Here is a 13012-nt window from a genome sequence, read left to right on the forward strand (position 1 = left end):
TGCCGGCTCGTGTTTTTTTTTAGCCTATTGGCGTGGCCCAATGGCCACGCCGTTGTTTCCTCAGTGCTGGCGGCCAAGGCTGCTGCCGGCCACAATCTTCAACCAAAGAAGAGAAGAAGAAAGAAGGAAATTTTTTTTTTTTTTCCAAAAACCAAAAAAGCTTCTTTAATAAATTCCTTTACCAAATTTGCTTAATCCCTAATTTTCTAGAAAATCAATTTTGTGAATAACAATTAATCTAAAATTATTCAACAAATTCAACAAAATTCATATGATTATTAATATACATGCTTTTCTCAACAAAATAAAGCATATCATTTGAATCAGTCAACATGATGTTCAACCGGAGATATTGGAGATGAAAATTCTCTCAATAATTTAATGTGATGACCACTCTGATACCACTTGTTGGATCTTTAAATCCTTATTCCACATTACAGGAATCATCACACTAAATTACTAAGAAAATAGGTTAGAACAAATACCTGTCTCTCCAGTATAATTCTCTAAGACAATGAGCGCGTTGAGTTATTGTCTTCCTCAGTCAAATCACCAGATTCTTAACTGGGTTGTTTTCTCTCTAGATGGGGAAGAAGGAAAACGGCCGAATGATTTAACATATTATGGACCATAACCTAAGTTGCTTTATATACTATCCCATTAGGCTCCCATTAAACCTAATTAGGTCAATAATAAGTATCCACTCATTTAGCCCATATCCAGTTAGGAGACTATTGGGCTCTCCACAATTAGACCACTTAATTAGCCCAATTAATTAAATAGCGTTAATATAATATTATAAATATGTGGCCATAATTATTAGGAAATACAATTTCCAAACAGTATCTCCCTTCATTAATCTGAAATAAAGATTTTACGTTCAGTACAATATATATAGTGCAATTTTGGTTAAAAAAACTAAATAAATCACTAATAGCTTAGCATTAATAGTTGAGATAAAGTTGGAGACACCGGTGGCATCCAACACCACGTATTAATAAAAAGTTGAATCGTTTTTTATTAGTTGTGGTGTTTAACAGTACTCTCTAGGTTTTTTCATTGTAATACTCGCACATTTAGTAAAATCATGCAGTATAATAAATATGTATGTGTGTCGTAGCCGAAGCAACAGCCAACAGGTAGTGCATGGTTCTCACAAAAAGCCAAAGGCAATACATAAGTAGGGCATATATAACCACATCACAAAAACAACAAAATAAACCATCTCATTTTCTTTTTATTTAATTATGATAGAGATAAGGCGCCATAGCAATTTGCTCTGATATCAGTCAAGGCAGCAGCGGAACATGGTGTACTTCTCCATCAAGCGTCCACACTCGGCGCACGCCACGGTATCCGGCATGGCCCCGGTGCCCGGCAAGATGAGGCTGGGGCAGTGATGCGGCGCGTCGAGGTGGATCTTGCGGAGGTACTCGTCGAGCGCAGGCACGAAACTGATCTCCGTCTCCCTCTTCCTCCACCGGCCGTGCTCGGCCAAGCCCTTGAACATGTGGTCCCCGTTGCCCTTCGCCATCTGGCCAAATCCACGGCTGATCACCGCGAAACCTTGGTCGCTGGAGCCGTAGCTGAGCATGGCGATGATGCCTTGCATGATGAGGTCGTTCTTCACGTTCTCGGGATTGGCGAACTGTCCCTTGGAGTTCCACATGCTCTCCAAGCGGAGCCAGAAGTACCAAATAAGGTTCCAGTCGAGACTTCTGCTCAGACTCTCTTTGGTGATAAGGTCAATGATGTTCTTGGTGATCCTCTCCTTTGCCTTGTTCTTCCCCACGTAGAGTAATTCCAGAGTGATCCCAGATTCCCGTGCGACATCTTTTGCGATCCTTGTGAATTTCCTGATCCACTCCATGTCCTCCCCTCCGTACAAGCAAATGTATCTCCCTTCGTTAATCTGAAAATAAAAAAAATTTTAAGTTTAGTGCAATATGTGTGTGTATATATATATAATAGATTGTAATAAACTAGGGTGTGATTTGTGACTGTAATATTTTAAAGCACATATAAGTAGGAAAAATAAGAAAATTTTCAAAATGTGAATGAAGACATATGTCTCACTCAGTTACATGTAGCTTAATCAATTTTCTGATCCGCTCATATAAATTTTACCAATTTACTCGAAAATTATGACAAAGTGGATAAATATTAGATTTGGCACGATGAAGAGAAATACAAACATTTACGTACCCATGAAATCATATTTGGCTCAAGGTTGTCGGCGAGAAGGTCAATGGTCCAGTTCGTTTCCTCCCAAAGCAATTTCTCTCTGTTGGCAGTGAAAGGGTACGATAAGCTTCCCCAGATACACATCATGTGGATAGCATTGTGGTGAACAATTCTTCCTTGAGTGTCCATAACCACAAGCAGAGGCTTCTTGGAGAAGTTCCACTTCTCTCTGAAGAACCTGCGGACCACCGCTGACACCACCGAAGGATGGTGCACCGAGTGCCATTCCATCTGGTCTCTTAGGGTCTCGAACAGCCTGTACTTTTCGTCGGTCCAGATATCCGCGACCGGGACCCAAACTACCTCGTACTGACTCTCGGACCTTGTCAGGTTGTGTTTCTTCTCGGAGTACATTTGTTGTAAGATCGCATATTCAGCTGTACCTGAGAGTTCGGGGTCTATTGCGGTGATGAATAGAGCTACAACCTTTCTTCTCAGTTCCTCAATCGTAACCTGGTTTTCAATGAGATAGCAAGAGATTATTGTTTTGCCAGCTAATAAAATCACACTTCTAAAAATCATCATGAGATATAATATATCACCTTTCTTCTGTTGAAGCAATCGTAGATTGCTGGAGTTGGATCATCCTTGAACAAAACCCTAAGAGGCCTCGAGTTGTCAATGTGAGATGTTGTAAAAGTGCGTACAATCATCTCATAAGCTTCTTCTTCTTTCTTCCTCTCTGAATCAGACAATTTATAGTATTTCGCATCATTTAGTTATAGGCGTATAATGGAGATCAATACGACACATGCTTAATTATTATATTTAAATAGCTAGGACTCACCAATGAATTCATAACAGCGTTTTATTATGTCCGCAAGATGCCCTTTGATGTTGTTGAGCTTATGGGAAAGGGATGATAGCTCCCATGTTTCGGTTAAGTAACTGAAAAGACAAGTCAATAGTTAGTAAATTATTTACTAGTAAAATTCAAGAACTGATAAGGTATATACGTACTCAATGCCCATGCCAGTGAGGGCCAAGATTTGTGTAGCGGCGACCACAATGCTCCGGATGCTCCAGTAAACAGCGGTCGGGATGTGTTGAATGGCGGCTAAAATTTCAGGGGATTCGGCAGTGAAGTAGACTCGAGGAATGTCATAGAACTCCACAATTTTCTTGGTCACATCAGTTATTTCGTTGATGAGAGAGTAGAGTTCATTGAGCTTCGGTCTCAGGTCCGCGGCGTGCTCCAATATCTCCGGCAGTTGCTTGAGGAGAGCGATGGACTTCGCGAGTGGGCTGGTGGAGTAAAGCTGAAGGACAATCCGAAACTCACCAAAGGTCACTGCAAATGAAGTCAAGGCCAACACCGCCTTTGAGTCCCAGCTGTAGTGTTTGATCAAACGCAATATGTCCATTACTATTGTGTGCACGTCCACTCCAGTCGAGCATTTGCTGAATATCTGTTACATTTAGATCGAATATTAAGAGTCAATGAATAGTACTAAGGACTTAATCTGGGGGTGAAGATCAAATAAATATCATTTGATAAATTAATATTTGCTTGTTTGGGAGCGCTTTCAGTATGGTTTTCGTTTGAGTATGGAAATGAAAAGGAAAATCTCTTGGGTATTCTGGTGTTGGACCCGTTTTAATATCATGTGTTTAGCCATTTTTTTTATAGAGATTGTTTTTAGTGCCAACAAAATCTTTTTATGTCTAGCATTTAAAAAACAAATATCTGTGACTAGTCAGGTTTTTGTTTTCAAATGTGGTGATGCAATTGGATGCGACACAAGTTTTTAAATTTTTTTTCCTTATTTTTTTCACACTGAAACTCGTTGTCGCTGTATTAAGATCACAACTGACAAGACTTTTCTGTGACTAATTCGCGAAAGTTTTCTCTTTCGGTCACAACCTTTTTTTTTAGTGATATTTATAGCGCCATGTCGTTTGTAATATTACCTCACAGGAAATTGCACTGGTAATCCTGGATGGAATTTCCACAAAGTCCTGGAGGCTACCTGCGGAATACAGGACCTTCTCATCTGCAGTATTATCTCTTTCCTGTAACCCAAGAGCAGTAAACATCATCATATTAGTTAAGTATATATAATCATGTACATATATGTATAAATATATTATAAGTGGATGAACAATAACTAGTTTATGGGGGCTGATTTACATACCATGACGTATCCAGGGAGGTCAACATTTGCACGGTAAAAAATGACATCAATGATGCGAAGAACAGGCTTCACAGGAAGAGCACGGTCATCAGATTCATGAGTTTCTAGAATTCTCTTGCTCAGCTCAGTGTCGTCCGACCTGTGGCTGCTAGCTCCAACCGTCGGCGAACGAGAAGATCGCCCGTTCGCCAAGAAACGAGCAGCTAGGTTTTGCTCTACATTCGGCTGCACGGCAGAAGCAGCAGTAGTACCGAGGACATTCCTCTGCGGGGCAATCCCCGTTGCCGCCAGAGGAGTAGTCGGACGAGTCGTCAAGACCGTAGGAGCATTTATTGAGAGAGGAGCCGCCAAAGAAGCAGCCGCCCCTAGAGGAGTAGTGCTAACAGCTGACGAAGAAGCGGTGCCGGTCGGGATCGTAGTTTCCATGATGAAGTTTGACAGAGAAATTTGTGTGGCTCTAGTGGTGGTTGGGGGGTGAGATTAAGAAATGGAGATTGTGTGATTGCTTGGATTTGGTTTAGTTCTATGCCCTTTATATAGGGCATGCACCAAGGGGAAAAGTGCTTCGTTAGCTACCTTGCTTCCAATATTCAATAAGGATTTAGATTCCATATTATAATTAAAGTGCCGTTCTCTCGACATATAAAATCTTAGGATATGAGCTTTGCTTATATTATGTGCCATTGGCTGTCGTCGTTGTCTTTTTTCTTGTCCCTTGCTAGTGTTGCTTTTCTCTGTTGTTCGAGTACTCTACAGCGAAATAAAGGGGGGGAAAAAAAAGTCCTATCGGTGCTTCTATAGTCGAAAAATCAAACTATATGGTGTACTGCAAATTATTGTGAAGAAAAACATAAAAATCTCATTGGATGCTCTATTTGTACTTTTATTGACTAAGTGCAGGAAGGAATAAATAAATAAAACTGTACATAAGCTGACAGACATCCAACTACAAGAAGGAAAAAAAAATTCCAAAATTTGTATTTTGTAAGCTTCCTCGCGAGAAATAGTAGTTCTACTTTGATTAAGAATTTTATTTTAAAAGAACTTTATTGATAAAAAAACATGTTCTGTTTCCACAGAGCTTTTGCTTCTTTTGGTAAGAAGAAGAGAAGTAAAATTGTGACTTTATAATAAGTTTTTAAAACTATATTTTTAAAAGAGATTAAGTGGATCATACTGGTTTTTAAATTTTTTTAATAGACATTAAAAATGTTATAAATTTTTTTTATAAAGTCTTATTGAAACTCTGGTATATGTTTCAAAATTATTGAAAAGAGCTTTTTTGAGAAGCAACATTTTGTGGCTTTGGCAAGAAGCCCTTTTGGATATTCAAAGTTCTTCTAATAGATTATTCAAAGGGAAAAATAGAGATGCAACAATGGGCCGGGACTCGTGGGTCGGCCTAGGCCCATCCCGACACAGTGACAGGCCGGGCCGACACGGCCCGTCACTATTCAAGGCACGGCTTAGCCTATAAATATTGGTGGGCTGGGCTGAGTCAACATATATCGGCCCATGAAAAATCATGGGCGAGGGGCCGGGCTGGCCTGGCCGTCTAGGCCCATGATGGGTCGGCCAAGCTTGGCCTGTCTAGGCCCATAATATCTTCATGTTTTTTTTTCTTTTTTTTAGTAATTTTGTAAACATCTTATGTATAATTATCCTGATTGTACTCATTTTTCCTTACCAAGGTTTTGTCCCACTAGGTTTTCCTTGGAAAAATTTTTATTTAATGAGTTAATCGTAAATAAAATATCCATTTTCATGCTTGTTTAAAAATATCCATTTTCATGCTTGTTAACTTGTTTAAAAATTTAAAAATAAAATATAAAAATAAAAGAATTAAAAATTGCATGCTTAGATGGGCTGACCCATCTAAACCCATGATGGGCCAAGATGGGCCTTGAGTGAGCCAGCCCATTCAAGGTCCAGGATAAGGCCCAGCCTGGTGTCACGCCCTAGGACAGGGGTCGGTGACGTGGAGGCTCGATTAGGAGTTAAACATTTAATAATTAAAACAAACAGTGAAATATTAAAGAAATCTCCAAACGAGCCCCACATTTAGCAAGAAATTCCTAAACAAGCCTCCCATTTAATTGAAAAGTACATTCCAAGGAAGAGGTTAGAACTTGAGCCTCTAACATCACTCGGGGCTTCACCCACAGGACATGCAGTATTGTACATACATGAACATGTAAATAACATTACAGACATCAACCACTGTCTAGAAATTTAAAGTTCAGAGTTTACAGGAGTTATAATTCTTACATTTACTCACAAGGAGGAAGAACACAATCCTCTTCTAATTGGATGGTAGCAATCTAACTCAGCTACTTCGCATTGCTTCTAGAGTCTCCTAGGAGGGGTTAATGTTTATAAAACAGATAAAACGTGAGCGAAAGGCCCAATAGGATGTAATTTGAAATAAAGTTTATAAATGAATAAAGAAATAAATGAGTAAATAAATAAATGAATAAACAATGAAATAAATATAGACATTCAGTTCCAACACAACAGCCGGAACCTCACATCCTTTTTCTCAAAGGAAATGTAACTAAAAATCTTCGTATTACAAGCATCAGCAAGTAATTTATACTATAATAAATTACTTACATAACTGTTGCCTAAAATTGTGGATCTAGAATCTCGCAAGTGCACGAGTCAACAAGTAGTAAAATGATGAATAACCAAGTATCGTCCCATAGGGATTGAGTGTTTTTGAAATCAAATTGCTAAGTTAATTCTATTCAAGTTTTAAGAAGAAAAGTAAAGTTGATTTTCAGATGTTAAAAACTAATAATAATTTGACTGTAAGAAAATGAACAACAAAGATAAAACTAATTATTAACAAAATGTGCAAATAAAATTGGCCAAAGTCACTGTGCGTGGCTCACAATTGTTAAACTGTCTCCTAACAATGCTGCGCGATGCTGCAGCAACGGACAGCAACGACTACTTCCTGTTAACCAGATTTACTAAACCAGGGATTTTCCAATCCTCTGTCTACTGATCTTAAAGCTAAATCCCACAAATCTCTTTGCAAATCTAGACTCTAAAATCAGAGAATGAAGCTCTAAATCATATGGTTATGCAAGACACAATATATTTCTATATCATGTGAATAAAAAATCTAAAACAAGATTTAAGAACCTGCACTATTCAAGCTGTGTCCACTCAACTAAATCTTCCCAGATCTAATCAAGCTGTACTCCCCTCTTATGACTTCCCACTCACAGTTAAGGCACAAATTCAGCTCACTTGAATAAACAGAGAAATAATCATCAAATCCATTCAACATCAACTAGCAACTTAATATTTAACAAATCAACAACCTCAGCCAACAAATCATAATCTCATAGAAATATATTTATGAATTCAAGTTCAGATTCAAGAAGAAGAGTAAATATTCTTTAACAAGAAAAACAAAGTAATGAGAATAAGAAAGACTAAAATGATGATGAGAGAATCCGAATCCCCCTTTTCCAAGGATTCTTCTAGCTGCTCTTACATCAACAGATGGTCCTTCACGTCTAAATCTCTGTGACGTTTTCTTCTTCTTCTTCCTCAGTACTGGAAATGGTACTTGATCAGAAAAATGGAGGTGGTTTCCTTTTCCAAGTTTAGCCGCCTCTACGTTCCAAAATATGACCAAGGACGCCTTCTTCTCTTTCAGCTGCAGGTACTTATTGTACCCTAATTCCACGTGGCAGCCCCTGAGAAAGCCTCCAATGAGCAGCTAAATCAGCATCCTTCACGGTTAAATCAGCCCATTCTACTAGCTCAGGCCCAGCAGTCAACAACATGTGAATCTGGTCCAGCTGGCTTGGCAGAGCAATGCTGACTAGAATTTCCTTGAAAATTCCAAAACGACAAGTTGTTGCTAGCCTCCAAAACGACAATGCTTTCTCAAAGCTGAAAATAATCACAACATGCACCCGGATTAGCTCTTTTTAAGCGCCAAACACAAGAGAGAGAATTCATGAAACATAACTAACTAAAAACTAGAAACAAGACAAAATAAAGGATAAAACTAAAACTAAATACTCTCTAGGTAATAATTTAAGCCTGGGAAATGCTCAATTAACTCTATTTTCATAGAGTTATCAATAACCACATGCACAAGCCTTATCATCCCCGGGCTGGGTGTCGGGTTCTGCCCCCGAGGATGCACTCTCCACATCTTATCTAGGCTATCAGCCGATTTACTGATTCGCAAGATCTCTTGTCTTAAGAAATCATTCATTAAACTTTATGAAATAGTTCATTATAATTCCAATAGCTAAAATCAAGGTATTGTTTTTAAACATGCTTTTCTTTGGCAAACATGCCATTTCTTTAAAACATTTGCAAGGCCAAAACTCTTTTAAAATCAGGCTAACAAAGAAAGGGATAAGGAATCCTACATCTCAAATACCAAACCTGGCTAGCGTTGCTCTATTCTGGCATTCACTTCTTCAAAGCCCCTCAATCTGAGTCCTTAACTAGCACTAACACAAAACCGCACTTTAGGATCCAATTCTCATTCCTAAAGTAACTCAATCTCAATTATATCCTTTGATTTCCTATTAGTGTGCCTTAATCAATTTTCAAGTTTCATAAATCAATTCATGTTTCAAATCATCATTCCAAGGGTTTTCCAATCTCAAAACATGGATTAAAGATGCTAATCCATTCACTCTAGATCCCCAAATGAAGCTAATTTGGGTTCTCCTAAAAAACTGATATCAAAATAGGGTTTTCCAACAAAATAGGGTCAAACCCCGTGTACACCGGTCGACCGGTGACAGAGTAGTGCAACACCACCGGTCGACCGGTGGTGTGCAATTCTGTTGACCACATAGGTCGACCGGTGGAATTAGTGCAGTCCGGTCGACCACACAGGTCGACCGATCCGATCGACCTGTGGAGAACAACAGGGCGAGGAAACTCACCAAAATCAGTCTGAAAACTTACAATTTCAGTTCCAATTCAAAATATCCCAAGGAAAAATAACTAGATACAGGTTCTAAGTATTGAATCAAGTCCAAAGAACCCAAGATCTCCAATTTCTACCATGGTTTTACTCAAAATCCATGAAAATCCATCTCAAACCAAAATAAGTTTTTAAATTCGAAAGAATCCAAGATTTAAGAGAAGTTTTAAGAAATCTTACCTCAAATCCTTCTCTTGACGTTGAAAACTTATTTAAATTCCTCCTTGGTTCGAAATCCGGTTGATTTAAAGCAAAAACAGGAGAGAGAGAGAGAGATATATATATATATATATATAGGAATGAACGAGAGAGAGAGAGCGCACGGGAAAGAAAAGAAAGGAAGGAAAAGGAAAAGGAAAGAAGAAGGAAAAAGAAAAGATAGGTGTCTAATATTTAAAATGACAGTCTAGAAATGTGCCCACACACACTTCTAGGATAAAATATAATTACTAAGAATATTTAAATACCTTAGAATTATTTAAATTTACACGTCAGAAATATTTATTAAACCAGGTTAGGCACACTAATAAATCTCAATTACCTTAATTAATCTTATTTAATACTTCAGGGTGTTGCAACTCCACCCCCCTTAAGGAATTTCATCCTCGAAATTAGGATGTACCTCAAAATGCAAACATATGCGGATACCGCTCCTGTATCATCGTTTCAAGCTCCCATGCCACTTCCTCAATTCCATGGTGCTGCCATAAAACTTTTACTAATGGGATCTCACGATGATGCAAACTCTTCATCTTACGATCAAGAATCTGAACTGGCACCTCCTCGTATGTCGCGTCATACTGTACAGAACGTCATACCATTGTACCACGGCTTCCGGATCAGGTTGACCTTTACGAAGCATGGAGACATGAACCACGTCATGCACGTGAGATAACTCAGGCTGTAGGGTGAGACGATACGCCATGACACCAACTCGTTGCATGATTGAGAATGGTCCAACATATCTTGGCGCAAGTTTCCCTTTTACACCAAAATGAACAACTCCTTTGCGTGGGGAAGTGATAACTCTATGAAAATAGAGTTAATTGAGCATTTCCCAGGCTTAAATTATTACCTAGAGGGTGATTAGTATTAGTTTTTCTCCTCTATTTTGTCTTGTTAATTGTTTTTAGTTATTTGTGATTTATAAATTCTCTCTCTCGTGATTAGCGTTTAAAAAGAGCTAATTCAGGTGCGCTTTGTGGTTAATCTCAGCTTTAAGAAAATGTGGTCGTTTGGAGCTTTGAGCAGCTTTTCATTTCTGGAGTATGAAGGAATCCAAGTCAGCATTGCTGCAGAAAGACGAGCTGGGCTAGACGTGTGTTTTGCTGACAGCTGGGCCTGAGCTGGTTAATGGGCTGATTTTGTCCGTGAAGGGTGCTGATTGAGTGTGACGACCTTAACTTTTGATCGTCATCCTATACTCATATTTAGCATTTCTTAACCTCTATGACGACCCTAATTATAACTTCTTAAAATTTCAGGCCATTTTTTTTCATTCTTAAATCTTCCCATGTACGTTAAAATGTTGTAGCATTCTGACAACATTCTATTACACTAGTCATCAAATACATAAAACACTATTTTATTTTACATATAAAGTTCAGTAGCGTTTCCAAAACACATGATGCGTCCACAACCCACTTGCTCACATTCCGCTGCTACACCCTCTCTGCATGCCCAGCATCAAGTTTTAGGGAGCCGGTGCATAGTTACCGTGAGGTGGAACCTCACATGCATTAATAACATGTGTCATTACGTAAACTAAGTTGAAGGGTGACTCATGTTGGCTATGTACTCAATGCTGGCTACATGAAGTTATCTCTAGCTTGATGGCTCACGTAATGAAGATTCACGTTGGTTACAAGGATATTACTTCAACGTGAAGCATAACAGAGGAGAGTTTTGGAAAAAAACGTGAGAAAGTGACGAAGAAAAAAAAACAGAGAGTTGTTAGAGAGAGACGGAGAAGGGAGAATCAAGCAGTTTCATTGAAATTTCTTCCATTCAATCCGATAGAAACGTAACCTGAGGCGTTCTAGCGGAAAAACCTCAACTTCTGGAGGTACGATTTTAGAGTTTTCGTGAGAATTCTATATTTTCTTGATTTAGATGAATAGTAACCCATCTCAGAAAAACTTCCGTTAAAGTGAAAATTGAAACTGAGGTTTTGTAGAGTATCGTAATAAGAGTATAACGGTGTAAGTGTTAAGACGATTGAATAAAGTTTTGGTGGATTTCTATCGAAAATCCATGAGCCTAGATTAAGAAAGAACATATGTTTTGTTCAATTTTATGTAGGAATCTGTGTTCAGGAATGTAAATCTTGACTCCAGGTACCAAAATCAGAAGTAAAACGAGTTATTAAAAACTCTGGAAATGAGAAAAATAAGGCGAAACTCTGCCAAAATTTAGTTCGAGTAATTTGAACTAAAATTGGATTTCAAGAGGAATATGGGATTAAAGTGTGAAAAGAAAGATGTTTCGATAATCGGTGATGGTTAGAAACCGAACACAACGAGAATTCACAGTTTTAGACCAAAATTGAAAATTAGGCCCATGACTGAGTAATTTGCACGATTTTAGCGCAAATCCTTGAGATAGGAAATGATTTGAGGTTGAATACGTTGTTAGCGAAACTTTGGTAAGTACAATAGTTTTTCTATGGCTATGTCACGAACAAGCTTGCTTTTCTATGTTGCACAAAGATTGTGCATATAGTAGAATTTTGAATGATAGATACAATGTGAATGCTAGATACTATGTTAGGTAAGTATCTACAAGACTTATGTAATCGTAGAACTTTATTCTACAAAAATATGTATCGATGTTAGGTCGAGATCAAACTAAGAAAAGTGAAATGTTAAAGTTTAACGAAAAGTTAATCTCATGATAAAATGCTCAATAATGCACAAATTCATAAGATTTAACTAAAGTTACCGTTTCAATGAGAAAATTGATAAACGGTAAGAGACCAAACGTCCTGTTTGTACCAGCCTTCGAAGGAAAGGTTATTATGTGACTATGAAAAATATGAAACCGTGACTGAGTTGGATTGGTTAGCTACCCCACTCCTCACTAGTTATGCGTGCTATGGTACAACAGGACAAGGCCCCTAAGAAGTAAAAGACAAGAAAATAAAACACGGAAACCATTCCATATAACGATATGGTATCCGTAAACAAGAATGAGAAATACATAATGATAGTCGTTTAGAATTTTGTAATAGGTTATATGATATGAATGCATTTATGGGTATGCATAATTATTGCATCTGTTATGACCTATTGATACTTGCTGAGCAAAAGCTCATTAAGTTTGTTCGTGTTATAAGAAGCACACGTAAGGCACCGGCTCCCTAAAACTTGATGTTGGGCATGCAGAGAGGGTGTAGCAGCGGAATGTGAGCAAGTGGGTTGTGGACGCATCATGTGTTTTGGCAACGCTGCTGAACTTTATATGTAAAATAAAATAGTGTTTTATGTATTTGATGACTAGTGTAATAGAATGTTGTCTGAATGCTACATCATTTTAACGTACATGGTAAGATTTAAGAATGAAAAAAAATGGCCTGAAATTTTAAGAAGTTATAATTAGGGTCGTCATAGAGGTTAAGAAATGCTAAATATGAGTATAGGATGACGATCAAAAGTTAAGGTCA

The 13012-nt window shown here is 38.1% G+C and overlaps 1 protein-coding gene across 1 annotated transcript; it reads right to left on the minus strand.

The window, feature by feature from the left end:
* Positions 1 to 1075: 1075 nt before the first annotated feature.
* Positions 1076 to 4872, minus strand: LOC112092317 (protein SIEVE ELEMENT OCCLUSION B-like). Its single transcript, XM_024168265.1, has 7 exons — positions 4380 to 4872; positions 4156 to 4257; positions 3205 to 3653; positions 3032 to 3132; positions 2787 to 2926; positions 2206 to 2697; positions 1076 to 1912 (listed from the first exon to the last, which is right to left on the minus strand). Exons 1-7 carry the CDS (start codon positions 4803 to 4805, stop codon positions 1286 to 1288), a joined length of 2337 nt encoding a protein of 778 aa, XP_024024033.1. The 5' UTR covers positions 4806 to 4872; the 3' UTR covers positions 1076 to 1285.
* Positions 4873 to 13012: the final 8140 nt, after the last annotated feature.

Source organism: Morus notabilis, unplaced genomic scaffold (assembly GCF_000414095.1).
Source record: "Morus notabilis unplaced genomic scaffold, ASM41409v2 Scaffold99, whole genome shotgun sequence".
NCBI classification, from domain to species: domain Eukaryota; kingdom Viridiplantae; phylum Streptophyta; class Magnoliopsida; order Rosales; family Moraceae; genus Morus; species Morus notabilis.

What these genes read in the sequence shown, in the direction of transcription:
- LOC112092317 (XM_024168265.1), bottom strand. Translation starts at nt 4,805, where the DNA reads ATGGAAACTACGATCCCGACCGGCACCGCTTCTTCGTCAGCTGTTAGC. An exon ending in CTCACTGGCATGGGCATTGA is followed by an intron (nt 3,133 to 3,204) that starts GTACGTATATAC and finishes TTGTCTTTTCAG; the next exon opens with TTACTTAACCGAAACATGGG. An exon ending in ATTGCTTCAACAGAAGAAAG is followed by an intron (nt 2,698 to 2,786) that starts GTGATATATTAT and finishes ATTGAAAACCAG; the next exon opens with GTTACGATTGAGGAACTGAG.